The sequence below is a fragment of the Nomascus leucogenys genome, chromosome 9 (assembly GCF_006542625.1).
Source record: "Nomascus leucogenys isolate Asia chromosome 9, Asia_NLE_v1, whole genome shotgun sequence".
NCBI lineage: Eukaryota > Metazoa > Chordata > Mammalia > Primates > Hylobatidae > Nomascus > Nomascus leucogenys.
In genome coordinates this window covers 84,189,516-84,210,491 of record NC_044389.1, presented here as the reverse complement: position 1 = coordinate 84,210,491, position 20,976 = coordinate 84,189,516, and the positions used below count along the sequence as shown (strand labels likewise).

The window sequence follows — 20,976 nt, the reverse complement described above, 5'->3', positions numbered from 1 at the left end:
TATTCTGCACAATCAGAATTATATATGGAATGAAATATGCCAAAATGTTAACAGTGATTGCCTCTGGGTATTGTCATTCTAAGTGACATTTTCTTCCTGCTTCTTTTATGTTCTCTGTACTATTCAGATTTTTTTTTACAATGAGTATGTATTATTTTTACAATTAGAAAAATAAAAAGCTTTTAAATATACACATGTTTTAATTTTAGGCTGGGCACGGTGGCTCATGACTGTAATCCCAGCACTTTGGGAGGTTGAGGCAGGTGGATCACGTAGGCCAGGAGTTTGAGACCAGCCTGGCCAATATGGTGAAACCCTTTCTCTACTAAAAATAAAAAAAATTAGCTGGGCGTGATGGCGCATGCCTATAGTCCTAGCTACTTGGGAGGCTGAGGTATAAGAATTGGTTGAACCTGCAAGGTAGAATTTAGAGTGAGCTGAGATCGCACCACTGCATTCTAGAGTGAGACCCTCACTCCACTCAAAATATGCCGAGACCAGCTCGGTGCCGGAGACCCTAACCTAGCAGCGCTAGAGGATTTAAAGACACACACACAGAAATACAGAGGTGTGAAGTGGGAAATCAGGGGTCTCACAGCCTTCAGAGCTGAGAGCCTCAAACAGAGATTTACCCATGTATTTATTAACAGCAAGCCAGTGATAAGCATTGTTTCTACAGATTATAGATTAACTAAAAGTATCCCTTATGGGAAACAAAGGGATGGGCTGAAATAAAGGGATGGGCTCAGGCTAGTTATCTGCAGCAGGAGCATGTCCTTAAGGCACAAGAACACCTTTAAGTGGTTTTCCACCCTGGGTGGGGGCCAGGTGCTTCTTGCCCTCATTCTGGTAAACCCACACCCTTCAGCGTGGGTGTCATGGTCATCACGAACATGTCACAGTGCTTCAGAGATTTTGTTTATGGCCAGTTTTGGTGCCAGTTTATGGCCAGATTTTGGGGGTCCTGTTCCCAACAAAAATACATAGTTTTTTCTTTAAATTTGAAAATTATTGTCCATAATTCAAAGTCAGGCATCATATATTTATTGAGATTAAATACACTATAAAATTAAATATTTGAAATTATATAGTAGCTATCTTGGAAGGAATATGGAAAAAAAGCAATTGTATATCTCCTTTGTCCTAGTTTCTAAAAAGCTATGAAAGCCTAAGAAACAATTACACATTAGATATAAATCACACTTTCTCATATTCCAAAAGAAGTTGAAGAGTTGTAAAGAATTTGGCCAGTTGAATAAAAAAATTATTATTGTATATGGTGCTGGTCATTGTGAATAATGAAGCAATGATTCAGACAAATCCTCCCTGCTTAAGAATTGAAGGGATGATAGAGCATTTATTAGCGAATAGGGTAGCATAATAATGGGGCTGAAAAATACAGGTTCTCAATTTCCATAATGTTAGTCAAATTGAATTCCTGCAAAAGTACTTGAATAAAAAGTAATGTTGAATAAGAGTTAAGCTTCCTCATATGGGAAGCTATTAAATGGATTGACGAGCATTACTTGCCTCCCTAGAAATACATTTTGTAGCATTATGATACTACTAACAGTCAAAAAAATACAGGTATGAGATGAGCTTTAGAGGAGCACTTGTGATGATTTCCATATATCTTAATATTTTTCTTACAATCAAAAGGAAATCATAATTGCCTAGTAAACAGTACAACCATAAACATTTAATGAGTATAGTTCCTGAAAAAAACCATGTAATTTCAACCCTTCTATTATGCAACTTATAAAATGGGTTATTAAAAATTTCAGCTCTCTCAACATACGAGAATATTAAGACACTAGTAAAAGTAATTTGAAATCACTCATGAAAACTTAAGGTTAAAAATACATATCCTCAATAAATGAGTGTAAGTGAATTCTCCTTTGGTGATATAATAAAATGTCTGACTTTTAAAATCTTTATTTCTTAATTTAGTTTAAACTACCTATTGTGTTTCTCAGTCAAGAATAAAGTTAAAATATATAAGTTTCTCACTCTATTCCTGTGTGAAATATAAAAATATGGCAAAACAGTGTCAGATACATCATCTTGTATCAAGCTGTTAACTAATCTCATATGATCCTATACCTTAACTTCCAGCATAAATATGTGTGAGCAAGAAAATGTTACTGATGTTAAGAAAATAAAGTTTAAAGTGTCTGTCTTAAAAAATAATTATTGAGGTTACCAAGTGGCTGGTCACCAGCTAAGGGAGAGCATGTTCAAGTCAAACACAGCTCAAAGGTATAATCTCCCTCCGGTGGCTCAATCATCACATAAGGGTAGATTTCTTTGGACCTTGGATTACAGGTAGACTTCAGGATACCAACTGTCTTGGCATAGATTTCAGAACTAGATATTTGATAATAAGAGACAGTAAAATTTTGTTTTTTCCTGAGCTCTGTACGTAGTTTCTGCCCTTTAACACTAGAGTTAATTTTCAGAAAAGCCTTGGAATCATGCTATTTATGCAGCAGATGATCATTTCCCATGTGGAATTGAAATGTGAAAAAAAAAAAAATCAGCTGTTAGCAAAGATAAAGAGGAAATCATCTAAACAAAGGTAAGATTTTTGGAAAGAATAACATAAGCTAACTTCTAAGTTGTTAATAACACAATGATCCTGAGTAATATGAAACAGTGTACCTTAGTTTTTGATTCAAAAAAGGAGGCAGTAGAACTCAGAAATAGGGTGTATATATTCATAATATGAATATGTTTAAAAGCTACCCAGAGGCCGGGCATGGTCGTTCACGCCTGTAATCCCACCACTTTGGAAGGCCGAGGTGGGTGGATCACTTGAAGCCAGGAGTTCAAAACCAGTCTGTGCAACATGGTGAAACCTTGTGTCTACTAAAAATCCAAAAAAATTAGCCAGGCGTAGCATACACCTGTAATCCCAGCTACTCAGGAGGCTGAGGCACAAGAATCATTTGAACTCTGGAGGTGGAGGCTGCAGTGAGCCCAGATCCCACCACTGCACTCCAGCCTGGGTGACAGAGCAAGACCCTGTCTCAAAAAAGAAAAGAAAAAGAAGAGAGAGGAGAGGGAGAGGGAGAGAGGAGAGGAGAGGGAGAGGGAGAGAGGAGAGGGAAAGGCGGAGAGAGAAAGGGGAGACGGAGAGGGAGAGGGAGAGGGAGAGGAAGAGGGAGAGGGAGAGGGAGAGGAGAAAAGCTATCCAGAGTTGTATACAGAATGCTTTTACCAACACAGCTAAAAATATCCTGATCAAATGCCTTTATCTTATTTTATTAGCAATAAACAAATCATAATTACAATCTGCTGCCTAGGACTAATAAATTTTTACTAACCATTTTGTTGTTTGAGTTTCATTCTTAAATATATATGAGAATGACCAAAAATGACATTTTAAAAAACAAAATAAAATAATTAAAAATAGAATTTAAAAAGATAAATTGATTAATATATAAAAAGCTTCTTCAAAGAGAAATTGAATATGTACCATACACTGAGGGAAAAATCCTTGAAACCTTAGTCCGTACAGTCTCAGAAATAATTTGAGCAACTTTATTAAATCATGCAAGCCAGAGAAACTCTTTGGGACAAAATAAAACCCTTGGGTAAAGTATCAGATACCTGAACTCAATTTATAATTCAGACTTTTTGAGTAATATTCTTTTCAAACAATCCATCACTTTAATTGGAATTCTGAAGTTATAATGAACTATTAGTTTCTTAGAGAAAGAAAAAAAGTCAGTATTCAATCCCTGAATCTTAAAGTTGGCAGCTAATAATTTTTCAAACCTTAATAAATTCTAGAAGCACAAAAACAGTTGTACTGGTCTTAGTCCTAAACATACTAAGTTATCATTACACTTTACTGATAGAATTGATTATTGTCTAAATTTGTGAACAATCAAAGTAAGTGTTTTAAATCCTGCTAATTTCAAAAAAAGTTGTACATAATATTTGATTAGGTATTTTGACTTTATTCCATAGGTGATGTAGAGCTCCATAATTTAGTGTGTGTTTTAAAAAAAATAGTGAGGAAAAAGGCCACCAGCTGGGAGGTTCTAGTAGTAGACTGTGAAATGGAAGATGAAGATCTAGGCCAATGGATGAGAAATGGGCACGGAGATAAAGTTCTAAGCCACAGAAATTAATTGAATGTAGAAGATGGGGAAAGCTCTGGGATAGTGCCGAGCTGATGGCTTTGGATTACTTTATTGTGAAATAATAATTCACCCTTTCTTTTAACCTCTTGATTTTAATAGTGTTGAAGAGTACAGGGCAATTATTTTGTAGAATCTTCCTTGATTCCACAAAAATCTCCCAGTTTGATTTGTCTGATATTTCCTCATGATTATATTGAGGTTATGTATTCTTGACAAGAATCCCACAGTAAACCTTTCATCAAGAGGTTTCAACAAAGAGAAAAACCAAACTGTACCAGAAACATTTATAAATCTGTACTTAAAAACACAATTTGTCCTTTCTAGGTTTGTGGGGTTTTTCTGAGGTTGAGAATGCTGAAATATTTTTAAAATGAATTTTTTTTGTTTCTGTTTCTGTTTGTTTGTTTTGTTTGAGACAAGAGTCTCGCTCTGTCACCCAGGTTGGAGTGCAGTGGCACCATCTGGGCTCACTGCAGCCTCCGCCTCCCAGGTTTAAGTGAACCTACCTCAGCCTCCTGAGTAGCTGGGATTACAGGTGTGCACCACCATGCCCAGCTAATTTTTGTATTTTCAGTAGAGACTGGGTTGAACCATGTTGGCCAGCCTGGTCTTGACTCCTGACCTCAAGTGATCTGCCTGCCTCAGCCTCCCAAAGTGCTTGGATTACAGGCATGAGCCACCGCGCCAGGCATAAAAGAAAGTTAACAACATTCCATTGGTAAAACAGCAATAAGGAGAAGAAAAGAAATGGTAAAAAAAATAGTTACAGAGAATATAGAATGTAACGAGAGTCATAAGTATGCAATAATCAAAATTAATATAATTAGATGAGGAAAATATTTTTCAAGCAGAAATGATCTGAGATGAATTTATTAATAAAGCAACTTTTCAACTGACTTTGAAGGATGGTTGAGATTTCAACTGAAAATATGTGGAAGGATACTCCAGATGAAGAGAAAAGTGAAAGAACAATGGAGTGAAGGCAAAAATGGAAAGGCTGTGTTTGATCAATGGTGAATGATACAATTACCCTAGTATACACTATGTGTCTACACTAATGCTGGTGACAGAATTGGCCTGGACACCCATGCTGGAGTCATACCTTCAAAGAGCTGAAAGACCATCCAAAAAGGAAGGACTTCATTTGAAAGGCTACAACATCTCACTGACCAGTTCTAGGAAGGTCCAGTGAGTCAGAGTTCTTAAGCAATACACAGCACAGACAGAAAGAAAGGAAAACAATGCTTCTGCATAGTTTATCTCTGTTCTGTTGTTTGTTTTGTTTTGCCTTTCCAGTAATTCTACTGTTACATTACTATTCATTTTGTCCTTCTTTTAAAAAGTGTACTCAAACAAATTTACAAGAAAAAAAAAAAAACCCCCACCAAAAAGTGGGCAAAGGGTATCAACAGACACTTCTCAAAAAAAGACATTTACGCAGCCAAAAAACACATGAAAAAATGCTCATCATCACTGGCCATCAGAGAAATGCAAATCAAAACCACAATGAGATACCATCTCACACCAGTTAGAATGGTGATCATTAAAAAGTTAGGAAACAACAGGTGCTGGAGAGGATGTGGAGAAATAGGAACACTTTTACACTGTTGGTGGGACTGTAAACTAGTTCAACCATTGTGGAAGTCAGTGAGGCGATTCCTCAGGGATCTAGAACTGGAAATACCATTTGACCCAGCCATCCCATTACTGGGTATATACCCAAAGGATTATAAATCATGCTGCTATAAAGACACATGCACACCTATGTTTATAGCAGCACTATTCACAATAGCAAAGACTTGGAACCAACCTAAATGTCCAACAATGATAGACTGGATTAAGAAAATGTAGCACATATACACCATGGAATACTACACAGCCATAAAAAATGATGAGTTCATGTCCTTTGTAGGGACATGGATGAAACTGGAAACCATCATTCTCAGCAAACTATCACAAGGACAGAAAACCAAACACCGCATATTCTCACTCATAGGTGGGAATTGAACAATGAGAACACATGGACACAGGAAGGGGAACATCACACACTGGGGTCTGTTGTGGGGTGGGGGGAGGGGGGAGGGACAGCATTAGGAGATATACCTAATGCTAAATGACGAGTTAATGGGTGCAGCACACCAACATGGCACATGGATACACATGTAACAAACCTGCACGTTGTGCACATGTACCCTAAAACCTAAAGTATAATAATAATAAAATTTTTTTAAAGTATAAAATAAAGCTAAAAATTTGAAATCCTTGGTTTGGTAATAGAAAAACAAAATGGAAATGTTAAGGTTCTTCAAGAGAGAGAAGTTTTTCCTGTTAATGGACAATGAAGAAAATATGAGAAAATAAGCCATGGAGAGAGCTGTTGGTAAAGGGTAGCTCAGGGGTTGCAAGCAAACCCAGCGTGCCTGGTCCAGAAGTGACGGGGTCAGAGTCGAGAACAAAGAACAAGGGAGGACAGAGGCCTTGGAGAGGTGCCAGGATCCTGAAAACCAGAAGGATTCAGGTACATGTTGGTGATACTCAGAAATGGCAGTTGATTTTATAACAATTTCAGATCAGCTTATTTATATCACATATAAACAATGCTGTATGAAGCCTATAAATGTGGAAAGACTAGAAAAGCAAATTAGGTAAAACACCAAAACTAACAAACAGAAGACAGAAAAAGGAAGGAATGTCATACAAATGATTATAAAACACACAGAAAAGAGGAAATGCATCTGGATTTGTGTTATTCCCAATTTGGGAATTAAGACAGGAAATTTGGTTTTCTTAATTCCTTTAAAGGAAATAAAATACTAGGAGAAAATATAAATTATTGTATCTTTTAAAAAAACTTTTTTAATGTTAAAAACTTTTCTCTGGAGCCTTGATTAATTATAAAATGGCTTTCTCTTTCTTAAAATTTCCTCTGATTTTTCTTTGTTTTATATTAATATATGAGAACATTTAATTATTTCCATGACTTTCTTGGCATTGTTATTATTCTCTTTTTCATAGTATGTTTCTGAATAATAAGTTTACCTTATTCTTTGTATAATTTCTTTATGGAATAAGGAAACGTAGAAAAGGGACAGTAAAATCTGAATTCCACATTCTTTGTCCTTTTTCACCCACTTTTTTTGTACTGATCTCAATTTAAATACGAGACTTTATGTCTTCGACATGAATGGCAACATAAACATAAAATAATTTAGCAGAGCACTTAAGCAAATTTATCACTGCATAGACTACAGCAAATAGAACCAATTTCTTCAAAGGACACAACTCACATATAAAAGTTATTTTATGCAGTTTGGAGATTGCTACCATTTGTAGACTTGGAAATATAACTATATGCTTCTGGTTGCTTTCTTGTACTTCAGACAAAAATACACTCTATCTGAACACCCTTTTCCAAACAAGATGGTTACATTTTCCAATTGGCACATCTAAGTTACTCTAAGAAATCAGAGTCCAAAATCAATGTGGGCAGATGAGAGATAATAGTGTCTCCAAAATAGTGCTGTGTTGTCTATAAGGTGTGAGTTTTTCCTCTTATCGAGTATGAATAGAAATATAATTTGAAGACATAGCAGAATACCACTTTCATATCCACCCAAAAATACTCATCATAAAACAAAACAACTGAAACAACAAAAAGGTATATATCAAATATTTTTACATAATAGTGACATCATAGTTCAAGTGGCCAAAACAACATGAGTTCTTTGAATAAACAGAAATTATGGGTGTGGGGAGCCATCTAAAATTTTACTAACAATCTTCAGGGAGAAAAGTAGCATACACTTACTTGTGCTTTATTGTGATTTAAAAAAATAATTTTCCTATTGTAACACTTTTTTCTTTTCACTCAAAAAAGTTTAATGTACTTGAGGAATACTAAAAAGAGAGAGAGAAAAAGAGATCATAAGAAACTTGAAAACTTCCAGTTTGAACATTATGGTATATTGTGAATATTTCCCCTTTTTATTCTTGGAAATCATCCCAACACATAGACAATGAGGAAATATTATGCAAATGTCCTATTTAGAGGAAATAGGAAACAGTGAAATTCTAGACCCAAATTCAATGAACTGTTTCCTAAAACAGTGATGATAGAGCATAAGGGTGTACAGGAGGAAACAGAGAAAAGACACTTTGAAGAAACAGTCCAGAAGCTGCAGATTTTAAAAAAGAGCCAGCAAACATACTTCCTATAAAGCTAAGGGTACGTTGTAGATGTGAGGCAACCATTTGAGGGAGAAGCATCTATGGAAGCAGTTTGGTACTCAAAAGCAGACAAAGTGAGGCTAAATTAAGAACTATACAGAAAAATCATATTACAGAAAGCAGTCTACATCTGTGGAAGCAGAGAAGTACAGTCTTTTATTGTAAAATAACAACAACAATAACAAAACAGAACAAACAACAAAACCCACTCTGTCTTTCTCCATTGGCTGGACCAAAAAATCTCACTTTTCTCAGTGACACATAAGAAAACCTGAGGCTAGGTGCGGTGGCTCACGCCTGTAGTCCCAGCACTTTGGGTCGTCGAGGTGGGTGGATCACCTGAGGTTGGGAGTTCAAGACCAGCCTGACCAACATGGAGAAACCCCATCTCTACTAAAAATACAAAATGAGCCAGGTTTGGTGGCACACGCCTGTAATCCCAGCTACTCAGGAGGCTGAGGGAGGAGAATTGCTTGAACCTGGGAGGCAGAGTTTGCAGTGAGCCAAGAGATCCTGCCATTGCACTCCAGATTGGGCAACAAGAGCAAAACTCCGTCTCAAAAAAAAAAAAAAAAAAAAGAAAGAAAGAAAACCTGAACAAGCATAGAATCTATATAAAGATACTAAAAGACAGAAAGTGAGAAAGGGAAGGAGAGAGGGAGGGAAGGAAGGGAGGAAGGGAGGGAAAAAGAAAGCAAGGAAGGGAGGGAGGGAGGGAGGAAAAGAGGAACAGAGAAAACCAATGGAGATGGGGAGCAAAAACTAAAAACATGTTACCATAAACAAAGTTGAAAATTGTAACCAAACATTTCACTGTGAATTTTTAAAATGTAATGAGTAGAAATCACCTTTTGAAAGCAATTATATAGTGCAGATATGCAAGATGTTAGAGAGAGGTGAATGAACTAAGAACAAGAGATGAATTTTAAGTTATAAGTGCTCAACCAAATGGTACAATGAGAAAAAGTAAAAGTACTATGAAAATGAAAGAGACTGGAAGTAATACAGAGGAAGAGAAACTCATGAAAGTATAAAATGGTAGAAAAAGTTAAAGTGAAAATGCAAACTAAGTTAATTAGATATTAATAGAGCCAAAGGGATTAGAGAGAAATTGTAGAGTGCACTGCAGACTAAAGAAATCCAAAATACATAAAAAAGGGGTCCCTGAAAAATAACCATAAACTTAGATATAAGTTAAGAAATTCTTCATGAAATAAAAGAAGACTTGACTCTACATTTTGGGAAAAAGATACAAACAAAAATAAGAAAGCATGTCCCTGGGAATAATAATCCAGAATAGTCAGCACTAAAATATTATAGTAAAGTCACTAAACTTCAACTATAAATGAAGAATCCTTTAGTCAGCTGGGCAAATAAAAATTCTGTAAATTCTGCAATGCTAGAGACAGAAGAGCAAGAGCAATACTGTCCTCAGACAAACTCTACCTTCAGTGTAAGACAAGAGACAAACTCTTTTAAACATTCAGGAATGCAGAAACATTGCTTCCAAGGGTTCTTCCTCAGGAATGATTAGAAGTGACCTTCAGCCAACCAAGGGATTATTAAAATCACAACAACAAAGGAAACTGTCAACAATGTAAGCCCTGTTGGTAGATCTTCACCCAGTGGAGACTTCAGAGGATCTTAGCTCTGGACAGCTTGACTGCATCCTCATGACAAATCCTGCTCCAGAACCTCCCAGCTAAACCTCTCTAGATTCCTGAATCATAGAAACTGATATAACCACTATTTATTAAGTTGCTAAAATTTAGAGAAATTTGTTATGCAACTATAGGCAACTAAGGCAACGCTTTAATCACATCTGTAATCCCAGCACTTTAGGAGGCCAAGGTGGGCTGATCACTCTAGGTTAGGAGTTCAAGACCAGCCTGGCCAACATGGTAAAACCTCATCTCCACTAAAAATACAAAAATTAGCCAGGCATGGTGGTGCGTGTCTGTAATATCAGCTACTCAGGAGGCTGAGGCACGAGAATTGCTTTAGCCTGGGAGGCAGAGGTTGCCATGAACCAAGTTCATGCCACTGCACTCCAGCATGGGTGGTAGAGCGAGACTCTCTTAAAACAAAACAAAACAAACAAAAAATCCATCGAATTTGAAGAGGTTACAATACTGGAAAATAAGAAGGAATTTTGGTAAGAAGAAAGTTGTTTTCCACCAGGGAAGGAGTATAGTGAGAAGTGTAGTTAGAAGAGCTTCCAGTGAACCATTTGGGGTTGATATAGGTTCCCTGGATTTACAGAACTCCAATACTTGTGCTGGATCCAGGTTTAGAAATTACTAAAGGCAAGAGACTGTGGCTGTACTGCTGCTCTGAGGACAGGATGGTGATAGCTACTCTAGGAATGGCTTGTATGCCCAGAGTTAGTCCGGAAAAAGATAAACGAAGATAAAGGAAGGTTTATCTTCAGATAGATGTGGACAAGGTAGGAGAAACACCCAGCCAGGAGATATCTCAGTGCCATTTTCATCATGAGAGACACATGAAGGAGCCCTAGAACTCAACAGTAAGAATCTATATGCGTTAGACAACCACAGCTATGATCTTAGAGAAGAGGGACTATTTGACTTATTAAGAAACTACAGGAGAGACATTCCCAGCGAATAAGGAATTTCCAAAAACTCAGAAAATTGCTCCAAAAAAAAGAGCCAATTTTTCGTCTGATGTGGCCAAGATAAAATAATAGCTTCACTCCTTCCCTTTAAGCCATGAAACCATAGTTGGAAGACTGGGAGTTGAGAGCAAAGTGCAGACTAAGGAAACCAGGGAAGCAGCTGACCACAGCACCCCTTTCACACCAAGCAGAATAAAACTGTGGAAGGGAGAAGCTTTAACATTAGTAAGCTGCAGCATTTTTATTATTACATGGAAATGTAATTAATTAATGGGACCTTCTATTTTCTTTTATCTAAAGGTTACATGCTTAAAATTTTAAAAGCTCTGTAATTGTAACCCAGACCTTCAAACCTTGAACTGCTACTGACTGGTAACACTACTAGAGTATATTAACTCATGCCTCACCAGTTACATAAGAAACCAGCTTCCAGAACCAAACTGTCATATGGCTGGGCATACCATACTTGTTCTGCCATGATCTCATCCAGGCTGCTCTAAAGAATATATTTATAAGCCATTTTTAGAACAACGAACAAGTCTTGATTGGAATAGAGCTAAAAATTAAGAACCTTAATGTATTTTGTGGACAGTACAACATACTGTTGAATAAAATCAGCTCTCATTTTTCTTATTCCTATCCTGACATCAGTTAGTGGTTCTAAAACAACTTGCAATTCTTTAACTACAAAAAAACAAATAAAAATAAAACAAACAATGTTTGGCAACACTACCTTTGAATATGATACTCTGGATTACAGAGATGTAGTCTTCAGGTTCCTGTTCAGTTGAGATCTCCCATCTGCTTTGAGAGATATTTAATAATTCATAGAGCTGATCTGAACTCTTCACTCCACAAAGCAAAGTAACTACACTTTTTGGTGAATGAAGTATCTTTTCCAGAAACTGACATTTCTTTGGAGTTAGGTCTTTAAGCAGGCTATTTGATAATATCAAAAGTTTACATTTGTAAGAGGTTAAGTTTAGCAATTCCAAATGCCGAAAAGAGAAATTCTCCAAGCGATATAACAGGATGGCTTCCCTTTTCACAACATGTAAAAATACTTCTGTCAAGTACAGAGCCCATTCCTCAGCATCTTCTTCATATATCATTATGATGTCTTTTGTATTTCCTGGAAAAAGAAAAAATATTTTCTTATGTTTGCAATGCTATCGGCAAGTTAAATTATTATTTCTCAAAAATTTTAATATGCTCACTGGGCAATGTATTAATTTGCTTATACCAAAAAAAAACTCTATGAAAGTCCTTCATAGTATAAAAAAATCATAGATTAAATAAAACTAGAATTCAAAGATAAGTTGATTTAAATTTTAAAAAGAATGATATGAAAGAGTATAATAAATAAAGAAACAAGTCAAGAACCATAACAATACCATTACCCAGATAATAAATAAATTAGAAAAAGAAATGAGTAGATTAGACATAGATAATGTTATAGATAATATTTTAATTTCTGGCCCAAAATAAAAGCTTAATATTTTCATAGTAAATAAAAAAAAAAAAGGAGGAGAAATAGAACAAGGCTAACACAATTGTTGAAAATACAATATATTTAGTTGAGAGTCAAAAACAGAAAAGATTCAGTATAAGGATGATCCAAAAGCCTGACGTAGAAGAGAATAATATACACATTAAAACACTGTAAAACATATAATTTTTAATAATTTTAAAAATCCTTGAAATAAGAAAGATAAAGGAACCAGCTCTATGGATCAATGTGAAACAATCAGGGTCCAACTAAAACTGTTAAAGAAAACAGATCTTGCTGGGCGCGGTGGCTCACACCTGTAATCCCAGCACTTTGGGAGGCCAAGGCGGGCCGATCACGAGGTCAGGAGATCGAGACCATCCTGGCTAACACGGTGAAACCCCGTCTCTACTAAAAATACGAAAAATTAACTGGGCATGGTGGTGGTGCCTGTAATCCCAGGCACTTGGGAGGCTCAGTCAGGAGAATGGCTTGAACCCAGGAGGTGGAGTTTGCAGTGAGCAGAGATTATTCCACTGCACCCCAGCCTGGGCAACAGAGTGAGACTCTGTCTCCAAAAAAAAAAAAAGAAAACAGATCTTGATTAAATTGTCCTTAACTTAATGATAATTATAAAATTTATTCACATATCCAGGAAAGAAAACAAAGTCACCACAATAAGAGAAATGTGAGGTTGGTCTTGATTTCTTCAGAGCATTTTCAAGGCCAGATGAATTATAAGAAAATTTTTACAAAACTAATTTTTACAGTATATTCATGCTATAAAATATTGCATAACAATGAAAAAGAATGTAACAATGCTACATGCAACATGGATGAATCTAAAGGCATAATATTGAGTGAAAGAAGAAAGAGTATATATTGCATAATTGTATTTATGTAAAGTTCCAAAGCAGAAAACTTGATTCACAGTGATACAGATCTGAATATTTTCGGGTAGAATTAACAAATTAAAATAGGCATGAGAGAGCCTGCTGGAGTTCTGGATATGGTCTATATCTTGATCTAGGTGTTAGATATATATGGATATACATATATATATACAAAAATTCAGTCATCTACATATCTTAGATTGTGTTTGTAAGTTATACTGCAATACACTTGCAAAAGCTAGATGACTTGGGGAGGGAAAGACATAGGAAATAAATAAAGCATTTGTAACATTATCACATGTATTTGAAAATTAGAGAAAATATGCTAATAATGGAGGTTTGACAGGTCTAATAGGGCATTTACAAAAAGAATTAAAGATAGGTACATTTCAATATTTTGCACAAAACACAAAAAATGAAGTAAATATTAATTCTGGAAAAAAGCCCCAAAATTTATGAAAGAAAGCAGGATAATTATAGACTATTTGGATCAATAGTGTGCATGTGTTTATAGTTATAATAATGTAAAAATTGATTAATTAATGACAAGTTGAGATTTAAATATCCTGGAGAATAAGAGAAGAGTCAGACAAACAAAAGTATACAAATACTTATCTTATGTATTATAGGAAGACAATAGATAATAGCTAAAATTGGTAAATCAAGAAATCGTAATATAAATGTACCTTTTTGAAATATGCAAAGGAATAAAAAAAGAAACTTTGAAAAAATTATGGCTTTTAAGGTTCTTAGAAGTGTGGAATAGCATTTGGGGAAAGGGAAAGTAAAGAACTGTTGATTTTCACTATGTTTTATCATTGTTTTATATGAAAGTGTAACTGTAATCAAAATTTAAATAATAGAGGAAAATCCAGCCAAAAAATATCAGAACCAAAGTAAAGTAAACAGAAATGAAAAAAACTTTGGAAAAAGAATAGGGTGAGTTGAATACATGTACATATAGAACAACAAATAAATGCTGAGGGCATTATGATTGCACTACAAAATGCACATTTTAACTTGATGAAATAAAAGTGATTACACAGTGGGAAAAACTGAGCATTTGGGGAGGAGAAAGTAAAACATTCTAACCTCATCTTTAATAGAATTTAATCCTTTAACACTGCCTAAATTTGAAACATTAATTTAAAATAATGACTTCATTCAATATTTTTTGTATCATTTTTCCCTAAACAATAATAAATAATCTAAAACATACTCAAAGAAATTTTTATCTTAAAATTAATATATCATTAGTTTTACTTTAAATTAACTTTATATTTAAAGATAGCATGTAAACTCTAATCTCATTTTTAATAAAATAGTACCTCCATGCCTATCTACCTAAAATAATTCTATCATTAGCAACAATTGCTTATGAGAGAGAGGACTTTGAGAGATATATGGCTTTCTTTTTCTTCACTCTTCCATATTGCTTATATTTTTATAATAACCTTATATTATTTTACAAAATATAATCATTTTTAAAGATCAGTTTGTACAGTATTATCATGAGTACAAAGAGTGAAACACCAAACTCTTCTCATCTTCTTCCTCTGAAAACAGAGCATGTATTTTCTACACCACTGATGTGGTGATGAAAACCATAATGATTCTGAGAGCTTTTGTATTTTATTAAATTATTGGGTTTATTATTTCTGTCTTTTCTCGTGATACAGATATTATCTCTGAGGGCAGATACTTTATTTTTCAATCCAAATTCCTACACAATGCCAAGCACAATTTCTTGAACAGATATTCAACAATTTTTTTTTACATATTTATGTATGCAGAATGAGAAAAAAACATCTGGCAGAAAACATATGGGAATCACATGTAAGTTGTATATGAATCATCAATACAGTTCTGTTATTCTGTGTATAGTAGTGTAGTATCTCATCCAGCCTGGATGCTAAATACATAACTTGTTTAACAGAAATATTATGCCATAATTCAGTATTTTTATGCTTGAGGAACGGTAGATGGAGGGTTTTCTTCATATTGCACATAGCCAGAATAAGCTGGTCTACAGTTATAAAAATAATAGGAGTATAAATAAAATTAATAATAATTAAAATTATCAAGCATTTAAAATAAATTAGGTCTCTGTGTTTCACACATGCTGTTTCATTTAATTCTCACAATTACACTATTAAGTAAGTACTAATGTAATCCTCATTTTACAGATGGGAAAACTGAAGTGGTATATTAGAATCAGGACTCCAATGCAGGCAGACTGCCCTATACCCTATACTTTTAACTTCTAACAGCAAAGGACACAATAATATTAGTTAAAAGATTACAGTAGATTATTTGGAGGGATATGAGTTAGATTAGTCAACATCAAGCAGCCTATGGGGTAGTCTTAACTATGCACAGTATGTGAAGGCTTACTGGGAGTCTGGTTTCCTACCAAGGAGAAAGAGGAAACAGAACATATCATGTACTCCAAGAGTAGAGTAATCTATGAAGAATTTACAGAATTGACTTTTTGACTCTATAATTTAAATCGAGAAAATTGTAGAATAAGCTATGAGTATATGTTAACGTAAAGAATAAATACTCCCATGTTATTTGGCTGGGTATCACAACTGGAAGACAACTATATGAAATCAAAACTAGAGACAATCATAACCTGTCTTTCCGAAGCCCAAGAAAATTACACAGGTAGTCTTTCTCAATACTCTAGATGCATTTTTACTTATGTTGAAAATTCAGCCTTTTTATTTGACTTATATTTGTCAATAACCTCATATGACAATTCTCAAAAACCTGAATTTGACATCAAATATCATTCCTTTCTTCTCTACAGATGAAATCATTTCAGTATTTTAATCTTTAGTTTTCTCAATTATTATTTACTGAGACTTTCTATGTACCAGGCATGTTACTAAGCAGTTGACATGTATTACCTCATTTAATCCTCACCAAACTGCATGGAGTTGGTCCTGTTACTCTTATTTTACTGATGTTCTCATTGAGGCTCAGAGGGGTTAAGTTACTTGTCAGAGCCACAAAGATAGTTGTTGATCTTTATGCTGACTTTCTTTCTTTTCATACGAAACTAAGTTGTGTTGAAATATAAAAGTTAATAAAAACTCTTTTAATAAGCCATGGTTTTCTTTTCCCTTTTTCTAGAAAATAGAAGTTTGTACCTGAATAATATCTAGGACCACAGACCCCAAAATAGTTCTTTATAAATTCTCAAAAGTAGCCCAGTGGCCTCGCACTGCACTTCATTTTATACATTTGAATTAAATCAACCCTAAGTAATTCTCCCCATTTAAGGAGGGTTACTGTCATTAAGATTGGTCAAATTTTATAGGCTTTGCAATGAAACAATAAATGATAAACCTGAAACATAGAAATATAAAATTTCCATTCCTGGAAAGCTTCATCATAATAAAAAGACATTACTATTGAAGATGGAATCAAGATCTGCAAATAAATTATTTTAAATGTACATCTTCAGTCTTGCATCATAAAGTGACAGCATTATACAATGGTTCTGTAGGAACAGAATACTGCCATATTAATTTTTATGAATTTACTATATTCTTTCAGATTCAATAATGCCTTATTTATCTTAAATATACTATAACAAATGTTTAAACCTGAAAGAAATATTTATCAATAATTTATATCAATAATTGCTTTTCCACCAAAACCAGATTACATTACATATTACCAAAAGAATGAGAGTAAACATATATTAAAATTCTTCTTATTCCATATGCACAGCTTCAAATGGTAGATTTTCTTCTTTCTGAATAAGATCCAATCTCATACCCATGTTTTGATTGTGCATAATAGAAAAAGATTGCATAATGCATCCTTTCAATATTACATTTTTCTAACTGGTAACCAAAAGGCAGAAGAAAAGAAAGCAGAAAATTACAAAAAAAAATGAGTTACAGCCATAATGGATTCAGCAATAGCAACAAGGACATTAATCTTAATATAATCACACACACATATGTCATTACTTAAATTACACAGTTAAGTATAACTCAATTGAGTTTACATTCCAACTTTGTACTGTTATCTCTAGTACAACATGGAAACAAAACTGGGGATTTTTCAAAGGTTTGAATGTAGTGAAGCACACCATAACTCATATTTCTCCTCTGGGAAAGTGGCTAATTCCACTTATTCATAGTGGGACATTCATATATGAAGTGTTTCCTGTATAATCTGTATATATCTTTGTGGTGGACGCTGTGGATGTACATCTCACACCTTCCTGGACCACCAGCTACTGCTTAGTGGTCAGTTATTAAGCATATTGACCACTTCTGACCTCTGCTTTACTGACTGAGGACTTTGGTGCTAAGAGTACTTCCTCAGTCTGTGCACCTGCCCAGCAGCTCATTAGCTTCAGGGATTTAGTGCACCAAGAATAGGGGGACAATCTCAGGCAGTGAGGAACAGAAGTAAATGTGTAAATAACTCAGCTTATCCAACCTGCAATGGGGCAATTCTGAGGTTTGTTCTACACAGTAATCAGAGAGTCCCAATGGTATTGAATTGTAACTCCTCACTGTGTTATTCTACTTATTAATACACACATTGCCTTTTCTCCCTTTCTTATCTTTCTGCATTTTCTCACTAGAGCTTCATGGGCTCCTGATCAAATACCTGTACTCAAGTCCATTTTTCCAAATCTTCTACAGGACTCTTCTTCTACACACATACATTATTTAACTTAGTTCTTTCTTTCAAATGCAGGACGGTACCAACACATAATTTTAAGATTATGCTTTTCAGCTACGGTGAACGACAACCAGCAAAAATTTTTATGCAAATTCAGAATTTTCCACTTTCTTCTTCTAAGATGCAAACAGATACTTTTATGTCTCACAGTGCAACCATGGAAGGTTTTTTTTTCTATATAAAAAAGCATGGCATTAATTGTTACAGTATTATTTTGTGAAGTCTTCCTAACCCTGGATATATAAACTGAAAATGTTCTAATCCCACCTCTAATCACTTTTTATGTCTAGTTGGCCCATTCATAAAATTGAATAAAACACAAGTGCCTAATAGGGTTGTTGAAAGTACTGAAAAAATTCATACAATGTGCTTATCATACGGCATGGACAATAGGAGTCAGGAAATATTAGATCTTACTAGTAAGACTGTCTACACCTGAGAGCAGGAAGGCTATACTCAAAAGTTTCTCAAAATATTACCACAATAATAAGGTATACAAAGGTAAGTATATCTATTCATAAAATAAGTGATTATTTCCTAAGTTTCTATATTGTCTACATTATTTATATACATTGGAATGGGAATTAAAAGAAAATTTTTTGAAAATATATTTTTTATCAAGATGTAGATATCATGGTTGAGAACATCTTGCACCTTTCCAAGTTTACCAATAATTTGTATTAAAAGAAGAACAAATGTGAATGACGATTTGGGAAAGGTATTGTGTTAGAAATGAGTTTTAGGAAGCAATTGCAGCATATACAAAAAATGACAAATAGGGTCTAATTAAACTAAACAGCTTCTACACCACAAAATAAACTATCAACAGAGTACAAAGACAACCATAAAGACACACGCACATAAATGTTCACTGCAGCACAATTCACAACAACAAAGACATGCAATCAACCTAAATACCATCAATGATAGACTGGATAAAGAAAATGTGGTGGCCAGAGCGGTGGCTCATATCTGTAATCCCAGCACTTTGGGAGGCCAAGGTGGGCGGATCAGGAGGTCAGGAGATTGAGACCAGCCTGGCTAACATGGTGAAACCCCACCTCTACTAAAAACACAAAAAATTAGTGGGGCGTGGTGGTGGACGCCTGTAGTCCTAGCTACTCAGGAGGCTGAGGAGGAGAATGACATGAACTCGGGAGGTGGAACTTGAAGTGAAGGGAGATTGCACCACCGCACTCTAGCCTGGGCCACAGAGTGAGACTCTGTCTCAAAAAAAAAAAAAAGTATTGATTCCAAGACAACACTGATCATAAGACCACCCATTATTTTGTTTCTTTAAGAAGAGAATGCTGTGAACAAAAAACTATAATATACTACAAATTTAAAGATAAATTTTAACTTTAGAGCATTTGAATAATAAAGTAAATTGTCAGAATCAATGAAATATGGTAACTTTAGAGAATCTGAATAATAAAATAAATTGTCAGAATCAGTGAAATATGGTAACATTACTATCTCATACAGTCTCTTAAGTGCCTTTTTTTTTTCTGAGGTCTCACTAAGGCTGGAGTGCAGTGGCATGATCTTGGGGCGCAGTTCAACCTCCATCTCCCAGGCTTAAGCAATCCTCCCACTTCAGCCTCCCAAGTAGCTGGGACCACAGGTATGCACCACCATGCCAAGTTAATCTTTCGTATTTTTTGTATTTTTTTAATGGTAGAGACAGGGTTTCACCATGTTGACCAGACTGGTCTCAAACTGCTGGGCTCAAGTGATCCACCCACCTAGGCCTCCCAAAGTGCTGGGATTACAGGCATGAGCCACCACGCCTTGCCAAGTGCTTCTCATTTCTCCAATTCAACATCAAGAATGATCTCCTCAGAATCTTATTATTTTCTATGTTTCCCCACAGACTGATTTCTTTCCTGGAGGATGGCTCTTATGGATTACATCACCCAGGCTCCCATGCCTACCTTGATTGAAAGCACCATCAGAATATTAGATGAGAAGAAAGAATGATAGGGTTTTTTATTGGCCCTCTACCCACTCCTCCATTTTAGTTTGGACAGTGGCTGCTTTCTTGTATGGCCATTTTTCTATGACTTTTCTTTCATGGGTCCAGTTATCATGCAATTCCAATAACCATCTTCCTTTCCCTTATCTCACTAGTGTAGTAAAGAATTTTTGTTGTTAGTTTGAATGCTTCACTATGCCTCCTCGATTCAAAAAATCAAGCAAACAAACAAACAAAAAAACCCAAACCAAACATATACCATGTACAAAAATCAGCTCATGATGGATTAAAGACTTAAATGCAAAACCCAAAACTGAAAAATCCCTGGAAGACAACCTAGGCAATACCATCCTAGACACAGAAATGGGCAAAGACTTCATGACAAAGACACCAAAAGCAATCGCAACAAAAGCGAAAATTGACAAATGGGATCTAATTAAACAAGAGCTTCTGAACAGCAAAAGAAAGTATCAACAGTGAACAGACAACCTACAGAATGGGAGAAAAATTTTGCAAACTATGCATCTGACAAAGGTCAAATATCAAGCACGTATAAGGAAATTAAACACATTTCCAAGAGAAAAAAAACAAACAACTCCATTAAAAAGTGGGCAAAGGACATGAATAGACACTTTTCAAAAGAAGACATACATGTGGCCAACAATCATATGGAAAAAAGCTCAATATCACTGATCATTAGAGAAATGCAAATCAAAAGCCCAATGAGATACCGTCTCACATCAGTTAGAAGGGCTATTAATAAAAAGTCAAAAAATAACAGATTCTGGCGAGGTTGTGGAGAAAATGGAAAACTTATACACTGTTGGTGGGAGTGTAAATTAGTTCAACCATTGTGGAACGCAGTATGGCAATTCCTCAAAGACCTAAAGACA

General features: G+C 35.1%; 1 protein-coding gene across 2 annotated transcripts in view; it reads right to left on the bottom strand.

The window, feature by feature from the left end:
• BANK1 (B cell scaffold protein with ankyrin repeats 1) overlaps window positions 1-20,976 on the bottom strand; it is a 286,645-nt gene that overhangs the window by 232,812 nt on the left and 32,857 nt on the right. For both annotated transcript variants that reach the window (XM_003257482.2, XM_030819171.1), the window contains exon 2: window positions 11,747-12,145. In XM_003257482.2, coding sequence (XP_003257530.2) covers window positions 11,747-12,145 — 399 coding nt within the window. The remainder of the gene's footprint in view (window positions 1-11,746; window positions 12,146-20,976) is intronic.